General features: G+C 34.8%; 1 protein-coding gene across 4 annotated transcripts in view; it reads right to left on the bottom strand.

The window, feature by feature from the left end:
* Positions 1-26,730, bottom strand: part of LOC127423112 (src kinase-associated phosphoprotein 1-like) — a 79,141-nt gene that overhangs the window by 27,539 nt on the left and 24,872 nt on the right. For 2 of the 4 annotated variants that reach the window (XM_051667174.1, XM_051667177.1), the window contains exons 2-7: positions 26,430-26,524; positions 22,929-23,089; positions 20,334-20,480; positions 19,462-19,567; positions 18,536-18,561; positions 18,231-18,347 (exon numbers count right to left, since the gene is read on the bottom strand). In XM_051667174.1, coding sequence (XP_051523134.1) covers positions 18,231-18,347; positions 18,536-18,561; positions 19,462-19,567; positions 20,334-20,373 — 289 coding nt within the window. In that variant the 5' untranslated portion in view covers positions 20,374-20,480; positions 22,929-23,089; positions 26,430-26,524. Of the gene's footprint in view, positions 1-18,230; positions 18,348-18,535; positions 18,562-19,461; positions 19,568-20,333; positions 20,481-22,928; positions 23,090-23,232; positions 23,321-26,429; positions 26,525-26,730 lie in introns of those variants that run through there. The other 2 variants (XM_051667176.1, XM_051667175.1) reach the window with 2 other exon arrangements.

Raw genomic sequence — 26,730 nt, 5'->3', positions numbered from 1 at the left:
AAAGCAGCGGGTCTCAAATGAGCGGTAAACAAACAACCTCATATTCTATTTAATTACTGTTCCTCATGGGCTCATATCAATCTGATTATGAAAGTAAGGGCTCTATGCACATTTAACATACCAACATACCTAATATTGCGATTACAGGTGACGTTATGAGTTGATCCAGCTATAAAAATGTTATTAAGGACCCATGGAAGTTAATGTACACCACCATTTTATAGCATCACAGTTTGGCTATGAGTCAAAGACAGGCACAGTCAGTCAGTAGTGATAGGTGCAATGGTCTGGTAAAGACATAAATGGGGTAAAATATTGTTCATTTTGCAAAATGTTGTTAAGCTGACACATTTCAGTTTCAGTGTTGGTCCAAATGCCAAATTGGCCACAGAAAAATCTGTGTAGGGATTTGTTCAGAAAGAGAGAACGAGTAAAGAAAAAAAAAACATGGTTGAATGATCAAATGCAGAATCCTGTGTGCAGTCTTGGAAGGGTTCTTGAGAAGTTATGGCTACATTGTATTGTATAGTATACATATAGTATACATAGGCACAGACCATATGATACATACACATACATACAGTATATATATATATATATATACACTACCGGTCAAAAGTTTTGAAACACACTCATTCTTATTATAATTGTTTTTTTTTTTTGTTTGTTTTTTTTTTTTTTTTTTTACATATTCGAATAATAGTAAAGTCATCAAAACTATGGAATAACATAAATGGAACTACAGGAATTATGTTGTGACTAAACAAAATCCAAAATAAATCATAACTGTGTTATATTTGAGCATCTTCAAAGTAGTCACCCTTTGCCTAGAATTTACAGACATGTACTCTTGACATTTTCTCAACCAACTTCTTGAGGTATCACCCTGGGATGCTTTTTAAACAGTATTGAAGGAGTTCCCATCTATGTTGGGCACTTATTGGCTGCTTTTCTTTATTATTTGGTCCAAGTCATCAATTTCAAAAACTTTTTTTTTTAAATTAAATTTCTGTTTTATAATGAAATAAATTAATATGGTGGCACAATTATATTTTTGTCTACAAAACTAATTTCAAACATTTAAGCATACGCCTTCAGATCAAAAGATTTTTAAGATCATAAGAAAAATTTCAGGCAAGTGTTTAAAAAGTTTTGACTGGTAGTGTATATACTAGTGGCCAAATGTTTGGAACAATGTACAGATTTTGCACTTATGGAAAGAAATTGGTACTTTTATTCACCAAAGTGGCATTCAACTGATCACAATTTATATTCAGGACATTAATAATGTGAAAATTTACTATTACAATTTGGAAAAAATGACTTCTTAAACTATTTCAAAGAGTTCTCATCAAAAAATCCTCCACGTGCAGCAATGACAAGCTTTGCAGATCTTTGGCATTCTAGCTGTCAAATCAAATCAAATCAAATCACTTTTATTGTCACACAACCATATACACAAGTGCAATAGTGAGTGAAATTCTTGGGTGCAGTTCCGAGCAACATAGTAGTCATGACAGTGATGAGACATATAACAATTTACAATAAACATCAGATTTACAACACAATTAAAAGTCTAATATACACATAATTACACATAACACAATATACAGATAATAACATATAATGTACAGTATACAATACACACAAACTGTCAGTTTGATCCATAACACTCTTTTCCAATTATCTGTTGTCCAATATCTGTGTTTCTTTGCCCACTCTAACCTTTTCTTTTTGTTTTTCTGTTTCAAAAATGGCTTTTTCTTTGCAATTCTTCCCATAAGGCCTGCACCCCTGAGTCTTCTCTTTACTGTTGTACATGAAACTGGTGTTGAGCGGGTAGAATTCAATGAAGTTGTCAGCTGAGGACATGTGAGGTGTCTATTTCTCAAACTAGAGACTCTGATGTACTTATCCTCTTGTTTAGTTGTACATCTGGCCTTCCACATCTCTTTCTATCCTTGTTAGAGCCAGTTGTCCTTTGTCTTTGAAGACTGTAGTGTACACCTTTGTATGAAATCTTCAGTTGTTTGGCAATTTCAAGCATTGTATAGCCTTCATTCCTCAAAACAATGATTGACTGATGAGTTTCTACAGAAAGCTGTTTCTTTTTCGCCATTTTTGGCCTAATATTGACCTTAAGACATGCCAGTCCATTGCATACTGTGGCAACTCAAAACAAACACAAAGACAATGTTAAGCTTCTTTTAATGAACCAAATAGCTTTCAACTGTGTTTGATATAATGGCAAGTGATTTTCTAGTACCAAATTAGCAATTTAGCATGATTACTCAAGGATAAGGTGTTGGAGTGATGGCTGCTGGAAATGGGGCCTGTCTAGGTTTGATCAAAAATGACTTTTTTCAAATAGTGATGGTGCTGTTTATTACATCAGTAATGTCCTGACTATACTTTGTGATCAGTTGAATGACACTTTGGTGAATTAAAGTACCAATTTCCTTCCGCAACAGCAAAATCTGTACATTATTCCAAACTTTTGGCCGCCAGTGTGTGTATATAGTATATGTACACTGTATATGTATATCTATATCTATTTATCTATATCTATCTATCTATCTATCTATCTATCTATCTATATATATATATATATATATAGATATAGATATAGATATACAGTGTACATATACTATATACACACACTGGCGGCCAAAAGAATAATGTACAGATTTTGCATGATCTTGTTCACAATAAAACATAATCATTCACATTTTAGACACATGTTAATGTTTTGATTAGTAATTAATTATTAGTTATTTGAAATTAGCCATAGTTAGTTGATAGTTCTCAATGAGGCAAATCAAATTCAGTAATTATTGATTACCTAACAGTGAACTACCTCATTCATCAGTTCGCTATTACTTACTGATTGGTTAATCATGTTTCCATATTAGATAATAGTAGTAACTAAAGTGTTAATGTAGTACTCATTAATCCTGAATTAATTCCTGCATAGTTACCAAATAATGACGGACCATTATTATAAAGTGTTATCGTCTTTTTTAATGCTTCACTTGTGTGCATAATGTAATGCATATAATGTAATGCATTTTAATTATCTGCATTATTATTTTTATAATATATATTATTTAGTATTATCTAAATAGAACTATTTATAATTAATTAAACATTATATATTGAACTATTGTGTGTGTGTGTGTGTATATATATATATATATATATATATATATATATATAAATAGTTCATATATATATATATAATATATATATATATATAGTATCATATATATATATATATATATATATATATATATATATATATATATATATATATAAATTAGTATATTCAATATTCAAAACAGTGCAAGAAATCGGTGGCATCGCATCAGTGGCTCTTTTCATATATTTTAGCGGCAAAACTGCTGTGTGCATGGGACGCATGGGCCTTTGGCTGACCTCGGCATGAACCTCAGAAATGAGGTGAAACAGAGAGCATGAGGATCCCTGGGGTGTCTATGGGAGAGGCAGGGAAGGAATGCCGATCAGGGAGAGATGGAGAGAGTGAGATTACTGCGCTATTCTGTACAGCACTTGACCAGAAAAAGGAGCACTCAGAGCATCCCCCCCTCCACCCACCCACACACACACACACACACCACACACCACACACCAATAGGCAAACTGCACACAGAGAACAGCAAATTGATACATTTTTCCTCATTAAAGGCAAAATCTGTGGCCTCTGTGCAATGCCTGCACATAGCAAACATCGGAAAGGTGTGAAAAAAGAGGAAACGGCAATAGGGAGGGGGGAGAGAGACTGAGAAAGAACAATCTCTAGGTGAATGGCTCAACTGAACATCACCACTCTAAATTGTCCTTAACAAGAACTGATTTGATTTGAATGAAAAGGATCTTTTATTCACAACAAGAGGCCTGAAATCATGTAGCCCCTGAACAGTTTTGCAGTATTACTTATTATTTACAAGATTTCAGGATGGACCTTTCAGTCTCTGTTTGAAGGTGCAATTGTGGGCTTCACACATTATGTGGGAAACCACTTAGCATGCTTTAGTGCCACAACATTGTTCCTCTTCTGATGAACCGTACCATACAAGAAGAGAATTTATAGTCCGGCAATGAGTAGGGAAAGCAAAGGGGGCCCACCGTAGAGAGCCCAGAGCCCTATACATTTTACCTCCATACATTATGACATCCATTCAAACGTTTAACTGCAAATACCATAATCCTGAGACAGCTGAGAGGTGGATTAGGGTGCAACAGCCAGAGGAGATATGACTCGAAAGCAGTGTCATTATCACACACTTCTGCAAAGAAAAATTAGTTCAGTGAGATGTGGAAATATACTTAAACTAGTGGAGCTGAGGCATGAAAAAGCTTGGAATTGGAAATGTTGCCATTGGTTATAGCCAATATACAAAAGAATATACAATTTAAAATAAGTGAATGTTATTTTAGCTAGAATTATGACCAACTTCCTATTTGAAATTAATTCTAAAAAAATAAATAACTAAAAGTGACATCCATATACTGTATATATAACATACAATGGTCTGTCGTACAATTTTTACTTCGATCATTTTTAGTATTTAACAAAATGAAGATTAAAAATGACATTCTACCAAAGTTGTTTTCATATGTATGTATACACCGATCAGCCACAACATTAAAACCACCTGCCTAATATTGTGTAGGTCCCCCTCGTGCTGCCAAAACAGCGCCAACCCGCATCTCAGAAAAGCATTCTGAGATGCTATTCTTCTCACCACAATTGTACAGAGCGGTTATCTGAGTTACCATAGACTTTGTCTGTTCAAAACAGTCTGGCCATTCTCTGATGACCTCTCTCATCAACAAGGTGTTTCCGTCTGCAGAACTGCTCCTCACTGGATGTTTTTTTGTTTTTGGCACCATTCTGAGTCAATTCTTGAGATTGTTGTGTGTGAAAATCCCAGGAGATCAGCAGTTACAGAAATACTCAAACCAGCCCACCTGGCACCAACAATCATCCATGCAATTATCTAATCAGCCAATCGTGTGGCAGCAGTGAAGTGCATAAAATCATGCAGATAAGGGTCAGGAGCTTCAGTTAATGTTCACATCATCCATCAGAATGGCATGATTGTTGATGCCAGATGGGCTGGTTTGAGTATTTCTGTAACTGCTGATCTCCTGTGATTTTCTCACACAACAGTCTTTGGAGTTTACTCAGAATTGTGCCAAAAACAAAACAAAACAAAAAACATCCAGTGAGATGCAGTTCTGCAGTTGGAAACGCCTTGTTGATGAGAGAGGTCAACAGAAAATGGTCAGACTGGTTCAAACTGACAAAGTCTACAGTAACTCAGATAACAACTCTTTACAACTGCGGTGAGAAGAATATAATCTCAGAAGGCTATTCTAAGATGCGGGTTGGCACTGTTTTGGCAGCACGAGGGGGACCTACACAATATTATGCAGGTGGTTTTAATGTTGTGGCTGATCAGTGAGTATATATATATATAGATATAGATACAGTACTGTGCAAAATCTTAGGCACATAAGATGTTTCACAAAAGCATTTGTCTTAACATGGTTATTTATATCTTCAGCTTTAGTGTGTCAATAGGATTTATAAATGTTAGACTCCCAAACATTACTTTTGCAAATAGAAGGATTAGAATAGAAGAACTGGGAGCCCTGCAACAGATGTCATGGTCCCCACAAAGCCCCCCACTGAACATCGTGTCAGTCTGGGATTACATGAAGAGACTGAAGCAATTGATAGATAGAAGAACTGTGAATTCTCCAAGAAGCTTGGAACATCCTATCTGCCAACAACCAAGAAAAACTGTGTCCAGGTGTACCTAGGAAAATTGGTGCTGTTTTAAAGGCAAAGGTGATCACACTGAATATTGATTTAGCTTTTTTATGTTTATTGGACTTTGTATGATATTGAGTGATAAATGAAAACTATTTATGTCATTATTTTTGAAGACATCCTCACTATGCAACATTTTTCACAAGTGCCTAAAACTTTTGCACAGTACTGTATATATATATATATAAAATGTCTGTAATTTTAACAGTAAAAGACTGTAAAAATGCTACAGAAATAAAAAGTTTATTAATGAATATTAACTGTAAAATATACAATAATTTTTTTAAATATATTTTAAAAGACAATACAGTACTTTTTACAATAAAATGTTGTAAAAATTAAACTTTTAAGATGTAAAAACTATGATTTTCCTGTATAATTAATGGTAAAAATGTACATTATGTTTAACAAGAGAATACATGTACTTTTTACAGTAAATTATTGTTAAAATTGCAGTAAAAAACAGTAATCGGGCGTTCCCAGAATTGCCTGCGTGACCCATCATATTTCAATATATTTTATGGGAATAGTTATGTTTCTTCTTATTTTTAATATCAGTTACGTGCATTGGGGTGTTCTGTTTTATATTTAATGTAGTTTAGTTAATGTTTACTGCATTATTTTATTTTCACATGTGTTACCCTGATGGTGTTTAGTGTTTGTGTGAGTGACACTAAGCACTGTCTCAAAGCGTTTATTGGTCATTGCTCCTGGAAGAGCCAGTATTGGTGAACTTTATGTCATCATGTGCTCTTCTGTAGTTACTACGGTGATGAACAACACCTTATAAAGTAAAAAGCAGATGTTTACCGTTTCAGAAGGCTACTATCAAGTTTATGGCTTTTTTTTTTTACTGTAAATTTAACAGAATTTTTTTTTTTTTGTTTTTTTATATATATATATATATATATATTTTTTTTTACAGCACCATCATGGTCATGTAAATTACAACAGTTTTAAACTGTAAAATTTACAGGTTGTTCTGTAAAGTTGTTTACATTTTTACTGTATTTTTACATAATTATTCTGGCAATTTTTTTTTTTTTTTTTTTTGGAAAAACAACAGGACGTTTTTGTGTGTGTGTATATATATATATTTATATTTTAGACAACATGTTATTAAATGCAGTGTTAAAGCATGTGTGCCACATATTCTAATTCCTTTTTATTTATTGATTTATCTATTTGAAATATAACATTGTATTACTGTTGTTGTTACTTCTAAAAACTGTTCAATATAATTTTGGATCCATTCACAACATTCGATTAACGAACGAATATTTTGAATGAGGAGAGAAATTGAGACTAACAGATGAAAAAACAAATGGATAGATTTAATGGATTTAAATGAAAGTGCATTTGATCGAGCTTCAAGGAAAAAGTACGATAAAATAACACTTTACAACAATTAGCCTCCACAAAAATATCACTGAAAAATTCAGTACAATTCACTGCCCGTTTAATATATACAGTATATATATATATATACAGTATATATATATATATATATATATATATATATATAGACACACACTGTAAAATCTAATTAGTTGACCTTCAGTTTGCATGCTTTTTATAAGTAAACGTACTTATTTAGCTCAAGTAAACTAAACTTGATTTTTTAAGTAATGTTGACTAGTTCCAAGTAAACTTAACTCTTAACTCATTTGTGATTAAAGTATTGTTGTTTTGATTTACATTTATAAAATTGGGTTATAACATGTATTACATAGTATAAGAAAAATTATGACTCTGTTAATCATTAGACTTTATGCAGTACCTCTTAGTGCGTATAAATTTTTCATTTTTGTAAAATACAATTGATTAAAGCAAATTGGCTGAAATTTAACAGGCTCTAAGTTCACCAGAGGTAACACTAATCACCCTCATGGTGACTTCACAAAAATCTCAATTATCAACCAGCTACAATAAAATAACAACAATAGTGATAAGAAATATAACTATACACATTTTAAAATAAAAAATCATTATTTCTCTACATAAGTTCCGTTGTTTTGACCAAATATACATAAATTATTCAAGAGCAAGGGCTTATGGGTATTCCACACAGCAGCAATTTTGTACTTGATAATTTTGAGTTTGTAGTACTTTAAGCCAAATTTTAAAGAACATAAATATTTGAGTTATGATTTCAAAATGTGACATTTCAAGTACTGTTTTATAGGACCACTTAAATGTTTTTATTAATGACAACTTTAGGATTTAGAGAGTAAAGGTAACTTAATTAAAACTAGTAAGAATAGTAAAAACATTTTTACAATTTGAGACTACTATTACTATTTACAGTGTGAATATATATATATATATATATATATATATATATATATATATATATATATATATATATATATATATACGATGTTTAGAACAGTTTATGAGACCTATGAAATATGCCAGCACCTGTCGAGTGTCGAAAGACGACAAATCAAGATTCATGATATCACGCATCGATCACATCAGCAATGCAGCAAGGGTCGTAAAGTTTGACGTGTTTGTTAACGTTTCACATACATGTGTGCCAAACTGGTATTTATGACTGCCTGATAAACTCCAGCAAAGCTGTTATTGTGCGTCTGCTTTATTTAACAGAGAATGAGTGCGTGAAAATGATCCGATGTTGGATTTAAAAATTTAAAAATCGATAGTATAACGTGATTCCCTATAATCATTTAGCTTATCTGAAAATAATAATAATAATAATAATAATAATAATAATAATTTATCTGAATTGCTTTTTCACACCTAAGAAACTGGTAAAAGCTAAAAGCCCACCAGGGGGCGTCGTGTAAAGGGAAGGTGAATATTAGCCTACTTTATGAGGAGGACTGAACTTCGAGTATTGTCATTTAGTACATTGTAGTAAAGTAATGCAATGTAATAAATATAGAATTCTAATAAAATTCTAATAGAATATGAAAACGAATAATAATAATAACCAAATGACATAATCAAATAATAACATATCTCTGTTGTAAATTGTGCGTGTTGGCTGTAGGCCTAAAGGACAAAAACAGGGAATTGAAAGTTTGACCATTAGGTTCAAGCCAATTAGTCTTTTACATACACATGCCTTCGCGTTTCCCTATTATTTATTCGATTTGGAAAATTGAATCTTTTGTAGATAAAGTCATATTATTTGGTACCTAGGCACGAGACATTCTCCTTGTTTTATAGAAAGAAATACAAAATAATGGCAAAATTGTGCACTTGAGTTAATAAAGCTGACTGATTATGTTGAAATATTATAAGCTAGCTAATTCTAACTTTACTTAGCCTAAATAATAACAATAAATAGTTCTAAATATATAAATAACAAAAAGCCTTAAATGTGGACGGTGACTAATATATACCCCAGAAAACAACACAAGGACGGGCTTTGCTAAAACTTTCCCAAAGAATTTCAATAGGTCTATAAGCCTGTATATTTTTCCTTTAAATTGAGACTGTTGGCCTGTTTCAGAATAATATTTTTTAATGCTATAAAATACCATTATTGACATGTTAAAATGCATTCATTATTCTAGCCTTTGTTCTGTGAGTTATCATATTTCGTTTGCATGTAAAAATGCATTTACATAATTGTTTTTTTTGTTTTTTTTTTTTTTTGGTTAATGCATGTTTTTGGTCATTTGTTCTGCTCTTTATGCGCAGTGAACCAACTGTTTCGTTGGTCTCGGCCTGTATACATTTATTAATCACAATTATTATTAAATAGTCAAAACGTTTAATCATCACCTTCTAAATATTTTAAATACTTTTAAAGTAGCCTAATGCGCCTGGATGTTAATTGTAAAGTGGCCCACACATTATGCAATGCAGGATTGAAAGAAAATTCTTGTCCTTAAGTAAATAGAAAGTTCAAAGTCTCAAATGTTAAATGGTAGGACTGCCGCCGCCAACAGTTACACATCTGTAAGTTATTTAAAATAATGTAGCCTTTTTCATATACAAAAAGCTGAAGTCATTTTTCCAACTATAAAAACTTAAAAAAGCAATATAAGTGTTTGTGTTGGCTAAAGACGCCTTTGGACTGCAGCCATGCATTGTTGTAACAAAAATAATCACTCCAAAGAAAATCCTCATCTTGTGACAACATCAGGAGGGTTTTTGCTGTTGTACCTTGGAATCATTCATATCATGGCCCTGTCAGTCATCATGATAATGATTTGGTTCAGTGGTTACTGATAGAATATGCATTACCAGGCCAGCCTAAACCTCCCAAACTTAAATATAGCCTTTCACTCATCAAGATTCTTACTCAAATCCAGGACCAAGCCAAAACCCTTTTATGATTATTATTACATGTCTCAGCACTCAGTGGAAAATATATGGCAAATTGCACAGTTTAGATAATATTTTCTATTTTTGGACAGATAAATGATACCTACATAAGCTGACAAATCAGCTAGTAGAAAGACATTTAATTGAAAAACAGCTCCTCTGGTCATTTTAAATATGTAAAAGCATTCAAATGCTGCTGTAAGACTATAAAACCTCAAAGAGACAGAAATGTCAAATGCTTGTATTGGTAAATACAGAGATGAAAAAAAAGTTCTTTAGTAGTGATGTTTCATTTCTTGTATAAAATACTCATATTCTCCAAAAACACCTTTGTAGAACTATTAAATATTAAGAATGCAAGCAACAATGTTTGCCAAGAGCAAATCTGCATTCAGCTAATACTAAAAACAGACACAACAAAGACATCTGAACAGCACTGTGGGTGTACAGACTAGTACACATACACACGCTTTCATTTGTTTCCCAATGAAAGCATCAGGCCACCTGGGCCTTGCATCGAAACTTCATCAATCTCCAGAAATGGAATCCAGTGGAGAGAAAAATCAAATTCTCATTTGCAAGATGGGTAAGCGGGAGAGAAGCGAGAGAGAGAGAGAGAGAGCGAGAGAGAGAGAGAAAGAGAGAGAGAGAGTTGCAGGTACCTGGGAAGGCTAACCTCTAGCTGAACCCACAGCATTGAATCGTTTTGCCATTTGTCTGTGATACTGTCAGGCTGCAAAGAAGATTAGACACTCAATGTTGACATCCTACTCTGCTTATTTCATACATTGTAAATTAAGAAAGACCTCCTATTCTCACCCACAGTAACTTTTACAAGGCCTCTACATATAATATTCAACAAAGATGCAATTTTATCTTAACTAATGAAAGATGTATAATAAGAGAAAATGCATGATGAATACAGTGATTTATGCTGTGTTGACTCATCATTGCACCATTAATAGGGTGACTGACACTGATATGACTTTAACAGTTGAAAATCTCTTCTCAATTGTCAGTTCACTGGGCAGGAGGAAAAGTGAGAGTGTGTTTGGGGAAAACAGTGAAATTACAAATGGAGAGTGAGGGAGAAGAGACAGAGAGAGAGAGAGAGAGAGAGAGAGAGAGAGAGAGAGAGTGAGAGAGCAAATATCAGCATCTGCAGCATCATTATAGCGTTCTGAGAGAGTGGAGTGAACTTATGAACCCCTATTGCAGAAGCAGTGATGCACTAAGGATGCTCGAGTCTAATATTGTGTCTATTTCAATTAATTAATGCGGAGGGAGACAGAGGGTGGGAAAACAACAGTGCAGAGGAAGAAAGGGAAAAGATGGTGTCATCTTTGCCAGAGACATTTAACATGCCATGTGAAGCCTGCCAATGCCTCATTTACTTTTATTAACTGCAAAAAAAGAACATAGGACTATTAATTATGGTTGGGGAAAATTCATGGATGATAACCAGAATGGATGGATGCATTTTTGATGGCTGAATAAAAAAAAAACAGTAATTCATTAATGAAGCAAATCTAGAAATTTGGTTTTCAAAAATGATAATACAGTCCCAGCCATGGAAACTTTATTTGAGCTGTGCTGTTGCTAAGGCAACAGAGGTCAATTATGTAGACACAGTTGCCCTAGACAGAGTTCAGACAGGTCACGAAATGGCCAGAACAAGACCTGGGGGTCAAAAGTTTAATGTAGGGAGGAAGAAGCACTCAAAACTTGGGCACTCACAGCAAAGGACAGCAACCTTATGTTTAAGAGATGGAGTTAAGAGGCTACCAGCTGACAACCATTCCCATCTTAACTGTAAAAAAAAAAAAAAAAAAAAGTGCTACAGTAAAAACTGTTAATTGGCTAACAGGTAGTTACTTTAACATATACTGCAAATATATATATATATATATATATATATATATATATATATATATATATATATATATTTGCAGTATATGGTAAAGTAAAAACTTGTGAAAGCAGCAATGCGAAAGACTGTTAGAGAGCATGTAAAGACTCATGAAAGCTGTGACTGAAATCAGGGTTATTCAACCAAATATTGATTTCTGAACTCTTCCTAAGTTAAAACATTAGTACTGTGTTGTTTAAAAATTAATATGAACTTGTTTTCTTTGCATTATTTGAGGTCTGAAAACACTGCATCTTTTTTGTTATTTTGACCAGTTGTCATTTTCTGCAAATAAATGCTGTAAATGACAATATTTATATTTGGAATGTGGGAGAAATTTTGTCAGTTCTTTATAGAATAAAACAAAAATGTTCATTTTACTCAAACACATACCTATAAATAGTAAATACAGAGAAACTGATAATTTTTCAGTGGTCTCTTAATTATTTCCAGAACTGTGTAAATACACTTGTGGCCAAAAGTTTGGAATAATGTGCAGATTTCAGAAGGAAATTGGTACTTTATTTCACCAAAGCGGCATTCAACTGATCACAAAGTATAGTCAGGACATTACTGATGTAAAAAACAGCACCATCACTATTTGAAAAAAGTCATTTTTGATCAAATCTAGACAGGCCCCATTTCCAGCAGCAATCGCTCCAACACCTTATCCTTGAGTAATCATGCTAAATTACTAATTTGGTACTAGAAAATCACTTACCATTATATCAAACACAGTTGAAAGCTATTTGGTTCATTAAATGAAGCTTAACATTGTCTTTGTGTTTGTTTTTGAGTTGCCACAGTATACAATAGACTGGCATGTCTTAAGGTCAATATTAGGTCAAAAATGGCAAAAAACTAAACAATTTTCTCTAGAAACTCGTCAGTCAATCGTTGTTTTGAGGTATGAAGGCTGTACAATGCTTGAAATTGCCAAACAACTGAAGATTTCATACAAAGGTGTACACTACAGTCTTCAAAGACAAAGGACAACTGGCTCTAACAAGGACAGAAAGAGACGTAGAAGGCCAGATGTACAACTAAACAAGATGATAAGTACATCAGAGTCTCTAGTTTGAGAAATAGACGCCTCACATGTCCTCAGCTGACAACTTCATTGAATTCTACCCGCTCAACACCAGTTTCATGTACAACAGTAAAGAGAAGACTCAGGGGTGCAGGCCTTATGGGAAGAATTGCAAAGAAAAAGCCACTTTTAAAACAGAAAAACTAAAAGAAAAGGTTAGAGTGGGCAAAGAAACACAGACATTGGACAACAGATAATTGGAAAAGAGTGTTATGGATCTTAACCCCACTGAGCTTTTGTGAGATCAGCTAGACTGTAAGGTGCGTGAGAAGTGCCCAATAAGACAGCCACATCTATGGCAAGTGCTACAGGAAGTGTGGGGTGAAATGTCACCTGAGTATCTGGACAAACTGACAGCTAGAATGCCAAAGATCTGCAAAGCTGTCATTGCTGCACGTGGAGGATTTTTTGATGAGAACTCTTTGAAGTAGTTTTACTGAAAATTGTTTTCATATTGTAATAGTAATTATTCACGTTATTAATGTCCTGCTTATACATTGTGATCAGTTGAATGCCACTTTGGTAAATAAAAGTACCAATTTCTCTTCATAAGAGCAAAATCTGTACATTATTCCAAACGTTTGGCCGCCAGTGTGTATATATATATATATATATATATATATATATATATATATATATATATATATATATATATATATATATATATATACCGTGTGTATGTGTGTATATACTGTATATATAAATATATACACACATACACAGTATATAGATATTTAAGATGGTACATGTAATTGTACTGTAATATATGGCACAAAGAAAAAAGTATGTTTTAAAAAAAATATATATGAATTACCTTAAAGGGATAGTTCACCCAAAGATGAAAAAAAAAAATCTCTTATCATTTACTCACCTGCATGCCATCCCAGACACAACCAAATATTTTTAGAAGAATATCTCAGCTCTGTAGGTCCATTCAATGAGAGCGAATGGGTTCCACAATATGAAGCTCCAAAAACACATAAATGCAGCATAAAAGTAATCCATAAGACTCCATTGGTTAAATCCATATCTTTAGAGGTGATATAAGTGTGGGTGAGAAAAAGATCAATATATAAGTAATTTTTTACTATAAATTCTCCTCTCTGCCCAGTAGGTGGCAATATGCATGAAGAATGCAAATCACCAAAAACAAAAGAAGAAGAAGAATATGAAAGTGCGTTTATAGTGAAAAAAAAAGAAAAAAAAAGACCTAAATATTGATTGGTTTCTCACCCACACCTATTATATAACTTCTGAAGATATGGATTTAACCACTGGAGTCTTATGCATTACTTTTATGCTGCATTTATGTGTTTTTGGAGCTTCAACATTTTGATCATCATTAACATGCTCTGAAAAGACCCACAGAGCTGAAACATTCTTCTAAAAATCTTTGTTTGTGTTCAGCAGAAGATAGAAAGTTATACATATCTGGGATGGCATGAGTGCATGAGAGTAAATGATGAAAGAACTTTTTTTTCTTTTTTTTTTTTGCGTGAACTATTCCTTTAATTTATATTATGATTTACAAGACAATATATGTACAAAAAACAATAACTGAGCATTCCCAGAACTGCCTGTGTGACCCATCACATTTAGTTGTTTTCTTTAAAAAGTATGTTTCTTCTATTTTTGTTATCAATTATGCTGTTTACTTGATGTTTATTGCATTATTTTGCAATATATGTGTTTGTGTTTTGTGTTTGTGTGGGAAATTTAAATGATCATGTGACTTTCTTTTTCACCACCTGGTTATTATGGTGATTGTCAGTATATATTGCAGTCACATGATCTTCCTCTGTTTGTCCACATGCCACTGCATGTTTTATATTGCATTCTCAAGCATGAGGTCTAGAAGAACAGAAGAGGACAAGACAAAGAGATGAAAGAAGAGAGTGAGGCTGCAGGACAGAGCACTGTTGAAAATATTGACAGCAACCATGATGATGATGAAGATGACACAATAGATTCGCATGTTAGGCTGGTCACATTAGTTTTTTGAGTGGCCGCTTAATTGCCAGGCTAAAATGTCTTTTTCATCGATGCAAGCTCTTTTTAGACTCTCCAGAGATTAATTACAGTACACCGATCCATTTTCTAACCAACACAACCATTAATTTAGAGCCTGTAAGATCTTGGAAAAAATCAAATTTACATCTTGATGATCTAATTTGTGATAAAGAAACAACTTAATTCGGAATCCTTGGCTTCACTCTGATTGGCTTCTCAAGCCTTGTCTGTAGAGCTGTGGTGGGGTAAGATAACAGGAGCGAGAGGGGCTTTTGTTTCTGAACATAAATCAAGTCAGGGAACACAAAGAGCCCAGAGCATGTGCAGCCTTTGATAGCCCATACATTGATGTAGCCTCTTAAACATACAAACTCCTGTCAGACTGACAAACCATATACCTTTTCTGCTGTACTTGTTATTATTGAAATTATTGGTGGATCTGACATCTTGCATTTGTAAATCACTGCAAAGTAAAATTCTCTTTTTATAATTTCAATAATTACCCCAGGCATAAACATCTACCTCTTAGGCAATTCAAAGCAATTCAGTCTTTTGCATTTCCTAAACTTGACCTGGCAAAATATCCATCCCACTGTGAGGCTCCTCCTGCCCTGGGCTTCCCATCCTCGGCTGCAAGGCTGCTGTCATCCAGACAAGGCTGCAGGCACGGTGGGGTCAACCATGCGGTCTGCGGGTGAAACTCAGTTCACATTACCATACAGACAGGGGCCCTGACAATAGAGCGCCCATCTGTTCCTGTCAGCTATAACAAATCTAGTGTCAAACCTCCCTCTAGAGATGGGGAGGCAGCCCTGGCTAAATGAAATAACACTGACTCCTCCCACCAACGAGTCAACAGCTCCCACGTCCTCCACTCAGGTTAGAGCACAAGCAGACACAGTCAATTTCCCTTCCTCACACAAGCAAGCATGTGACATCACAGAGCGAGTAAAGGAGGAAGAACTGAATGCCTGAACTATATTTACCCTCCACTACGATGGGGTAAATTTGAAAATATCAGCATGCAAGGACACCAGTTCATTCACATCACATATGCATTTGCTTTTTGTCATTCACTTGAGCTGAAAAGAAAAAAAATCTAAAGGGCTCCCAGCATGGAGTGTCCTTATTGAATAAAAAGCAAGTGAGAAAATAAAGTAAATCTGAATTCTAAATTGCAGAAAAAGGAGCACATTTGGAACTTAATCTTCATAAACATATTAATCTCTCTTGTTCTAATTTCATGTGCTCTAAAATGCTTTCCTGTTCAGTTTCCAAATGTCCTCTCATAGGGTTTGATGTGAGATTCCCAGTCGGTGAACTAAACATGAACCCTGAACTGCACTTGCCCTGGCTTGTCATTATCTTTATTAAAAGAGTGACATGATGCGAATCTTCTTCGAGTTACTCCTCTCTGACTTATATGCCTTTTCCGGTAGTACCGAATCAAAGGAACACATACAGGTTTGACCCCTTTTGTTCTTAAATTACAAACATAAAAAAAAAATGGGATGACAGAGAATTAATTTTTACCCAGGTGGTAAGCAGTTTTGTGTCAGTGGACAAAAAAAGAATTCAAAATAAGAACAACAGAATTTTTGGTAACACTTTACAATAAGGTTCCATTTGTTAACTTTAGTTAACAACAATAGTTAACATGGACTAACAATGAACACTACTTATTAAGCATTTTATAATCTTAGTTAATGTTAATTTCAACATTTACTAATTCATTTTTTAAATCAAAAGTTGTATTAGTTAACATTAGTTAATGCACTATGAATTAACAATGAACTAACAATGAACATTGCATTTTTATTAACTAACAATTACAAAGATTAATAAATGATGTAACAAATAAATTGTTAATTGTTTGTTCATGATACCTAATACTTTAACTAATGTTAACAAATGAAACTTTATTGTAAAGTGTTACTGAATTTTTCAATCACTGTCTTTCTTTAATAAATGTGTAGCTCTTAATCTCACTCTCTTTATCTCATCATTTTTCCCGATCAATTTTCAAAACTGTTAAAAGAAGAAAAGACTTGGATGTGTATGTCCACAAATGGGTTGTCTTTGCTTTTTACTGGATTACAGTAGCATCTCAGAGCTGGTCACTAGAGATCAATGCTATTGAATTGAATGCCCCTTTATTTCTTTTCTTTTTACTCCTTTCTGCAAAGCTGCATTCATTTGATCCTTCTGAGAAAATTGTTAGTTGCATGATGACTGATAAAAATAAATAAATAAATAAAATTAAAAAAAAAAAACAGATAAGATGCACCTCAGGTACAGTGTTGAGTTTCAAGACCAGCTGGTTATGGAGGAGCTGTGGATGATCAGTCACAGATCTGGCCTGAAGCATCAGCAAACTGCCCACATTAGTAAAAAACAATCAGCACAGCACACCAGAAAGCAAACACAACACACAGATTTTGACTGGCCATTTTCAATCTGCATCCTGTCTGACTCTCTCTCTCTCTCTCTCTCTCTCTCTCTCTCTCTCTCTTTCACTCCCTCTTTACATTTTGAATTTCATTCCAGTTCACGTTTTTCAAATTCTAGAATACATCAGTGTAAATTTACTTTGTGTCAGAAGGACAAGAAAGATAACATTTGAACACCATTGTTACACAATGGCAAACAGTGCAAACATACCACATCTTAACCCCAAGGACCCACCATGCCTTAATATGAGCATACATGACCAAAAAAGACTTCACTGACATCCGGATGTCCTGCCACCAGATGGAGCCTTTAATTTCCTTTCTAAGGAAGCGAAAGACCACCTTCCCATTCCCCCTTCACACACCTCCCATTTCCAGCAGAAGGGTAGTGGGAATCCACTAGAGGGTGATCTGTTACCAAACACCTCCACTGGGGTATTTCATCAACACCAATGAAATCCCCACATCCCTGGTAGGCAGCTCTAAGAAATGTGCTAAAGATGCTTTAGAAGAGTTTCCTGTCTCAACTCATCAAGGCTTACATGCCTTAGACATATGAGTAAACACGCTTATGCCCACACACATGCACATAGAATGGTTTGTACTCACGCTCTGGGGCGCCTTCCTCCTGGTAGTCAGAGGCCATTGACATATCATCTGAGGGGGCCGAGGGTCCCAGACTGGAGCTTTGGTTGTCATCTGAACTATCCTCACGATTGGATTCAACTGGGATTCAAATATAAGTAGGAAAATAGTTAAAATATGAATGAATGCAACAGTACATTAAAAAATACATTAAACAATGCTGTTTTCTGTAGAATTGTTCTGTTCTGAACGGAATTGTCGGTGAGCTGTTCATCTACACAGCATCAATGATTCAATTAATTAGAATTATGCAACAACTGTTCACTTACATCTGTGGGGAAATTCTTGTGGATGTCTGTAAAACAAGAGAGGAAGTGTTTTGAATGTGTTTAGTTCTGAAAATTTATTTCAAAGAAGAGCTTTATATAAAGGATCAAATGAATAACCATGTAATGGTTTTATTCAGCTACAATCGAAGTCTTGTTATGGTTGAATTTTTGTAGTCTATAACTTTTCAGCTTTGCAATGAATGTGGCACTACAAATTCTAAAAGATTTAAAGAGATGTTAGATCAAGTGGCAGGTTGAATATCTGTGTATCTGTAACACATGCAACTGTAGAGCAATGCATTGCAGAGTTTGCAAATATCGCCTTTAGCAGCTAAATTGTCATGTGACCCAGTGCTTAAAAAAAATAAAAAAATAATGCTTGTTCTCCTTGCAAACACCTTGTTTCAGCACAACAAACCACAAAACCACTTTAGCGGGCAAAGAACTGTAATTGTGACTCCTTGCCTCTAAAAAGAGAACAAAAGAAGAACTGTGCAATTCACTTCTTGTCTGTTTAACTATTGTATTTCATTTGTAGTTCTAATTGGAGCTCAGAGCCTCATGTTGCAAATAATTTGCTTCCATGCTAAATTACCTTTTTGTTATCTTTATTGTGTAGTACATGCATTTGCGTGAAAATCCCAGCAATTACAGAAATACTCAAACCAGCCCACCTGGCACCAACAATCATGCCATGTTTGGAATCACTGAGATCACATTTGCCCCATTCTGATGGTTAATGTGAACATTAACTGAAGCTCCTGACCCATATCTGAATGATTTTATGCACTGCACTCCTGCCACACGATTGACTGATTAGATTATCTCATGAAGAAGGTGTACAGGTGTTCCTAATAAAGTGCTAAGTGAGTGTATATATAGCTCTGAAACTTGCCATGAATAAAACTTACTATGACATCTCTCACCTCTTTTGGATGACATAAAAATTTCGTAACAGAATTTCTCTTGATTTATGAGCTGCGTCACTGAGATTCTCATCCTGAAGTATCTCAAAGACAAACAACTCACAGTCTGAAAAAGATAGATGTTAAAGTATGTTAACATAAAGATATAATCAAACAAAAATCACAAACAAAATATCCAAAATTCTCAACTTATATTTGTTTAAGAAATAAAATTGTAAAAAATTGCCACTTTTTTTTTTTTTTTTTTTTTTTTTTGTATTCCAAGTGTGGGACAATGTGACTGTTACCTCATACTGTTTTTTGGTTTTGTTTTGTTTGTTTGTTTGTATTTTCAAAAGAGATGCATGTTTTTAAACATGCAAATAATCATAAAAGGAGTGTTCTCTTCTTGCAAATTACACAGATGCCAGAATGTGCAGATAACAATAGTCATCCTGTCTGTGTGTAAGAACAAAGATACCAGTCTGATGGCAGCATTCATAAAGTATCATTCTGTACAAACTAATTTCCTCTGGGGTAATCACAGCATAGATATTAACGAAAGACAGTGAAGTCATGAAATCATAAAATGGTCTGTAGTCAGGGTTTAAGGACATAAACTATAAACTCTTATAAATATGTTTACAATGGATTGGAATATATATATATATTAGAATTCTCATTAAAAATATACTTGATGTAGTATAAGCTATTATAAAAATATATATATATTCTGTATAAGTCATAATTTGACACTTTTTTAAATGTCAAAATCCCTCTTATTAACGACAAACTATACAACAAATAGCCTACCCATTGAAATGTTTTATCCATAACAAAAGAACACATAAATTAGAATCCATTTCAGTTAATAATGAATCAATGGAAAATACCTTTTAATAGTTGTCTGATGTCATCAGCTACCGTCCCCATACTTTCTGAGTAGCTAAAACTTCAACAGAAATTAAAGCTTATGTGATGTCAACGATTAAGCTCCGAGATTTATGTGATGGTCACTTGTCATCCCACAAATGCGTTCACTGTATGCAATAAAAGAGAACAGAAAGGGGGAAAAGAGCTAGAGATATCCACACACATACACACCTTCAACAAGGTTACGGAGGGTAGAAGAGGAAGTGCAAAGCACATTGTCTCTTGTTGAGAAAATGAAACAAGCATGTAGCTGATTTAGATTGTAATCACTGATGATACTGTAACAGTCTGAAAATAATACTAAATACCACTAAATACTACTGAAATGTACTTTTCCTTGCATATTACATTTTTTTGACAGTCCACATAGTTAAAAAATGCCGCGTTAATTCTTTTTTTTCATCCCAAATTTGTTTTTTTTCTTTGTTTTGTTTTTTTTTCGTCTTCTACAATTATAGTAACCGGCCGACGTCTAGTTCACTGCATTGCTGTCTATAGCAAAAACATCCACACTGCAGCAAATAGCAGGTTTGCCCAACCATTGAACCACTACAATATGTAAGTAGTGCCCACAATGCTTCCTCCACTTTGAAATTTGTTTTATAAGGTTCTGTTGAACTTACAACTATACCGCGCTGTACTAGTAGTAGAAGGCCTATCGTCAATTTGTTCAACGGTGTCTCAAAAAGGTTTCCATATCGTTGTAAACGCAAATTAAGTTAGAGTCTGGTGAGATATTCACATTTTAAGGTGTTTTTACATTTCACGAGTTCACATTTTCATGTAATTCCTGAGTAAAATAAGGTAAACCTATTTGGCTTGCTGTTCATGATGGAGGCACGAGACTCGACTCGTGCTCAAAATACCCCCTTTGGACTACTTAATGAACTTTAATATAATAAAAGGATAGAAATGGAGATGGATGCTAAGAATTGTTACAGCAGTAAGGTAAGCTCTCTAGCATTTACTAGTGCACTTACCAGGATAAGACATTGCACAGTTTACCTGCATAAGAAATGCCTAAAGCACATTGGAATGGCACAAACTCAGTCTGCTGTTTTTAAAGATATTACATCAATAAGATTATTCAGACCAATGGCAATTCATTTAGCTTATGTAGGTTGTGGAAATTTCGTAACCAATATCTTCAGATAGGTGTATATTACACTAGTAGATTATAAACATTGTAGCTACATAACCAATGTAAGTCATGCCTTAAAGACCAAATGCCATTCTAGATGTTTATATTTTCTGTGCAAAGGTTGCTGCCACAATCCAAGGGTGTTGTGGGTGGTTGCCAGGGCATTGCTATGCAGTTGCATAGTTATTTTAGTTGGTTGCTAAGGCATTGATAGGTGGTTGCTAGGGTAGTCTGAGTGGTGGCTTACTGTCCCAAATCAAAAGGACCAACCCCAAGTAAATATTCTGATTTATTGATATAATAATTAGTGCAATCACCTCAAATGTTTCATTTTGCTGAAGACATGTCATATGTCCATAGTGTTAAAAGAATATTCTGGGTTCAATACAAGTTAAAGGAATTTTCCGGGGTCAATACAAATTAATCTCAATTGACAGCATTCGTGGCATAATGTTGATTACCACAAAAATGTAATTCAACTCATCCCTCCTTTTCTTTAAAAAAAGCAAATATCCAGGTTACAGTGAGGCACTTACAATGAAAGTGAATGTGGCCAATTTTTTTAGGGTTTAAACACAGAAATTGAAAGCTTATAATTTTATAAAAGCACTTTCATTAATTCTTCTGTTAAAACTCAAGTATTATTTGAGCTGTAAAGTTGTTTAAATGGTAATTTTTACAGTCATTACAGGGTTTAGGGTTTGTTGACATTACATTGTCATGGTAAGGAATTTGGCCTTTTTTTTTTTTTTTTTTTTTTTTAAGAAAATGAGGGGAGGATTCGAAAATATTGTTTGTGATAATGCCACAAATGCTGTCAATTAAGCTTAACTTATATTGAACCCAGAATATTCCTGTAACATCGCAGGACGAGTTACACCCCTAATAGTTGGTGTTTAATATTTTTGGGTTTTGTTCAAATCCCTAGTATAAGAAATGGTAAAAGTGATGCTTGCCTAAGCAGACACTACTAATTACATATTTACAGGAAAAAACTCCAGACTATGACAAATGAGCAGATACTTAGCTGGAAACCAAAAAGTCAAACATTTGGCCTTTTATTCTTTAATTTTAATTAAAATCTAAATTTTGGTGCTATGTTTATGATTGGAATACAGGAACAACAATAGACTGAAAACCTTGTAAAAAGGAATCTAAAAAAAATAATATTGTATTTTAAATGGTAGATTTGATTTCTATTTAGTCATCAAATTTTAGTAATTTATTTGCACATGAAGAAATTGTTAATATATTAGGAAGAAGGAAATACAGTAAACACAGCAGTCCAGCAACCATGGATGGCATGTCCATGTTAGCAATCGCATTTTCTCAAAAAATACAGAATCAAACCAATTGTACGTACAGTGCATATTGAATAAGATATTTACTTATAGCACACCTGAAGCACTTTTACCTTGAAGTTGCACCAGAGAGTATTTAGCAGAGACAGGCCACTTCTGTTAAAATGAATGGGAGAAATTAGAATGCCCAGCTGCAGCCAACGGTCAATGGATGTAGATAGGAATCCCACCTTACAGGTAAAAGAGCCAATCACCTTTTAGATGCAGACATCACCTGTCAATCAAATCGAGAACGCGCATGCGCATTAGCTATAAAAGCTGGGAAAATTGCTTTTTTTCTGAGGTAAAGAAGCACCATTTATGATAACAGATTTTACTGCTGATTTGAAATGTTCTTTGATCGTAATCTTGACTAACCATTTTGGAGATTTTGGTCTTTCCTCATTCAAGTAGATAGGAGCTGCACTGTTATGACATGAAATAGCCTCCCGTGAGTGTTCCAAACATGGCCGACAGTAGAGTGACTTGCTAGAAAGACTTTGGTTGCACTCACGATGGTGTGGATCCAGCGTGAGCAGCAATCTCCTGACAGTTTCAACAGCCTGGATCGCCGGCTTGGATTGTGACCACTGACCATCATGATTTGTGAATCAGAGGAACTTTTGATCCTGATCCTGAAGTTTTGATTCTGGCTGATAGAATATGCGCTTCAGAGGAAGATATTTGATGAGCACTCGACAGGAAGAAAACTCTGTTTAAATGAGATATCTGCATTTTTGCAGACGGTAGGCTATGTGATATTAGTTTTATTGATATTTGCCATTCATCATTAGAAAAGAAAGTTAAAAGTCACAGGGAACTGCTGAGGAGAGACTGTTAGAATATGTGCTTTAGAGGTAAATAAATGAGCGCTCCACAGGATGCTGGATCTGCTGAAGTTTTGTGAGGTTGGTTTATTATATCTGTTTAACCGAGATATGTGCATATTAGCAGATGGTATATTATATTAATTTTATTGATAGTTGCCTCTTTATCATTAGACAAGACAGTTAAAAGTTACAGGTAACTGTTGAAGAGAGAGAGGGAGAAGGAAACAGGCAAAAACTTTTACATTATGAGCTCAAATGCGTCTGCCACGGCTCTGATATGCGGACCGTTTAAATGAGCCTGTGTTGCACACCGGTCTATTATTGTAGTAACACAATGGCACGTAACAACAAAACGAACCATGACTGGTCATTTACATATCTCTGTCAATTCACATGCAAGCAGATATATCGGTCGACCACTAGTTGAAATGTAAAACATTTAATTCAGACTCATTTTTGAAGGTCTTGTGTTTTCTGTAATATTTCTTAGTTAGGTGTAAGGTATTCTGCACAGGTACAGGGTGGAAGGAGATCATAAAAGAAAAACAACTGAATGGAGAAGAGGGAGTAGAATTCCAAGGAGAGGACATGACCGAATGACCCTTGCGTTACTGTCCCTGCAGCTATGGCCCCTTGTGAAGGTAGATAGAGGAATGAGCATGGCCCTCCACTTCAGCATGAGCACTGCCTCCTGCCTGCTGGGCACAGCCATATGAAAGGATCTTGCCTTTGTAATCCGCCCAGGATTACACCTCCCAACAATGCAGAGCTGAAAGAGCGACAAAGACCCAGTATCAAACACAGGCCTGGGCTGATGAGAGGAACCTGCTATGATCTCCTACCACCAACGCTGCCATCAGCACCTCTCATCTCCCCAAGAGAGCTCTTTTAGCATTCACCTGCTCCTTTCTTTAGTCCCCTTATCAGGGAACACTGTCTTTTTTATCTCTGCATTCCTTTTCATTTGTGTTTCACTTGGGGGAGGGGCAGAACTGTGTCATCTGAGAGCACCCCGCCTGCCCCAACCTGACAGAAATCACACTCCCAACATAGTCACATACCCCTCAAGAGACCAGGGGTCAACATAAAGGCACTGGAACAGTTTAGAGTTGAGCATTCTAAAAGGAATATTGTTTAAGGAATTGTTCTCCCCAAAAAATGAAAATTCTGTCATTTACCCTCATGTTGCAAACCCGTATGACTTTCTTCTGTGGAACACAAATGGAGGAATTTTAAAGGACGTCCCATTCACTGAGTTTAATACAATGTATATAGTGATTCACTTTAAAGCTTATAAAGGACCCAAAAGCGTTAGGGACAGTGGGCAGACCTGATGACTTGTCGGGCAGATTTCAAACAGGTTTGAAATCAGTCGTAGCAGCTGCGACTATAGTCGTAGCAAGTCGCAGGACCATCAGTCGTGCCCTCTAAGACTTCTAGTCGCAGACCAATCGCCGACTCCTAACATCAAAGGAGATTAGATTGTGTCATGTAGTCTGCGCTTGGCTTGATACATCATATTCCCAGTCTTCTGAAGGCATATCATATGTTTTTGGTGTGGAACAAACTGCAATTTAAGGTATTTACTGTGAATATCTTGACAGCCACTAGGGCTCTACTTTGAGCGCTCATGAGTGAAAAGCGAAAGCAAAACCAGCACAATTTCTTGTGTAAACACGTGAATGAGCTTCATGCACATAAGAACACGCAAAGGAAAGCCATGGAGGTAGTTGAGATTTAAGTAAAATAATTTCAATTTCGTCTCGTTTCTCTCCAAAAAATATTGTATGACTTTAAAAGACTTGGAAAGTGATGCATGAGTCACATGGACTACTTTTATGACACTTTTGGGTTCATTTTTAAGCTTTAAAGTGAGTCACCATTAACTGCCATTGTATTGAAATCAGGCAAATGGACATCTTTTAAAATTCCTCCTATTATGTTCTGCAGAAAAATAGTCATACAGGTTTGGAACAACATGAGAATTAGTAAATGATGACAGAATTAAAAATGTTAGGTGGGTATTGCTTTAAACTGTATGAAATCACTCTGGCCTGCGCAAAGCCACAGGCTAATTTCTGTTGCTGGTTTGACCCCCTGAACTCCGATCAGCTCTTTGCTGTTAATATGTTGCTACATGAGACTGTTCAGGTACTTACAGGTCGCACTTAAAAGATGTTTATGTGAGTCCTTAAGAGGCTGTGTAGTAAATATTGTCAAAGGGGGAAACTGATAGTTTGATAAAAAGGGATTTCCAAGGTATCAGTCTATGTCGCCACCCAAATATCCAACAAGATAAACAGAGAGGAACTGTTTTCACTAAAGATCTTCAATAGAATGCTGAATTGGATCATTGGAAATGTCACTGTGGAAATGTATTGTTCTGGGCACCTCTGAAAGTGAAAAAGTTATATTATAAAATGTGTAGATAATGTCTCCAAAACATAGCCCCTCATCAATAGTGATACCCACCATGTTTTTATGACAGGCAATCTATGCATGTGCATATGCTTAAATGGCAATTTAGTCAATATTTTCCCCATGATGCCATAAACAAAAAGAATTGCAGTTGTTTCACTGTTTTAGCTTGTATTTATTTGTTAGATATAGCATCATTTATCAAGGTTTCTATGAAATTGAAATCTGGAAAGTGAAACTATAAATCATAAAAGAATATAATGTTAAATTTGTTACTGAAATCTGATACTGCTTTGGTTTTGTAGACTTCAGTGTGTAATGCTGTACCTCATATTTTGCTGGTTGGAATATAAAGCCTTTGGGATTCAGAGAGGGGCAGTTGGTCATATCAGTATCCACTAATATTCAGCCTTCACCGCCTCCTAAAAGAGACCAGGGAGGCAGTATGTGAGATCAATGATTTGTCACTGATAAAATGAACTGTCAGCTTTCATTTGTCTCCCTCTGGCGCACACAACTTGCCTCTAAATCATGTGACTGACGGATCACTGGTTACACTTTGCCAAGCTTTAAGATCTCTACAAACAATACCACATGTAGGAAATTTCTCAATTCAATTATGCCAAAA

Source organism: Myxocyprinus asiaticus, chromosome 32, assembly GCF_019703515.2.
Source record: "Myxocyprinus asiaticus isolate MX2 ecotype Aquarium Trade chromosome 32, UBuf_Myxa_2, whole genome shotgun sequence".
Lineage (NCBI taxonomy): Eukaryota > Metazoa > Chordata > Actinopteri > Cypriniformes > Catostomidae > Myxocyprinus > Myxocyprinus asiaticus.
The sequence above is the reverse complement of the archived record's forward strand: the minus strand, read 5'-3'. Positions and strand labels throughout refer to the sequence as shown.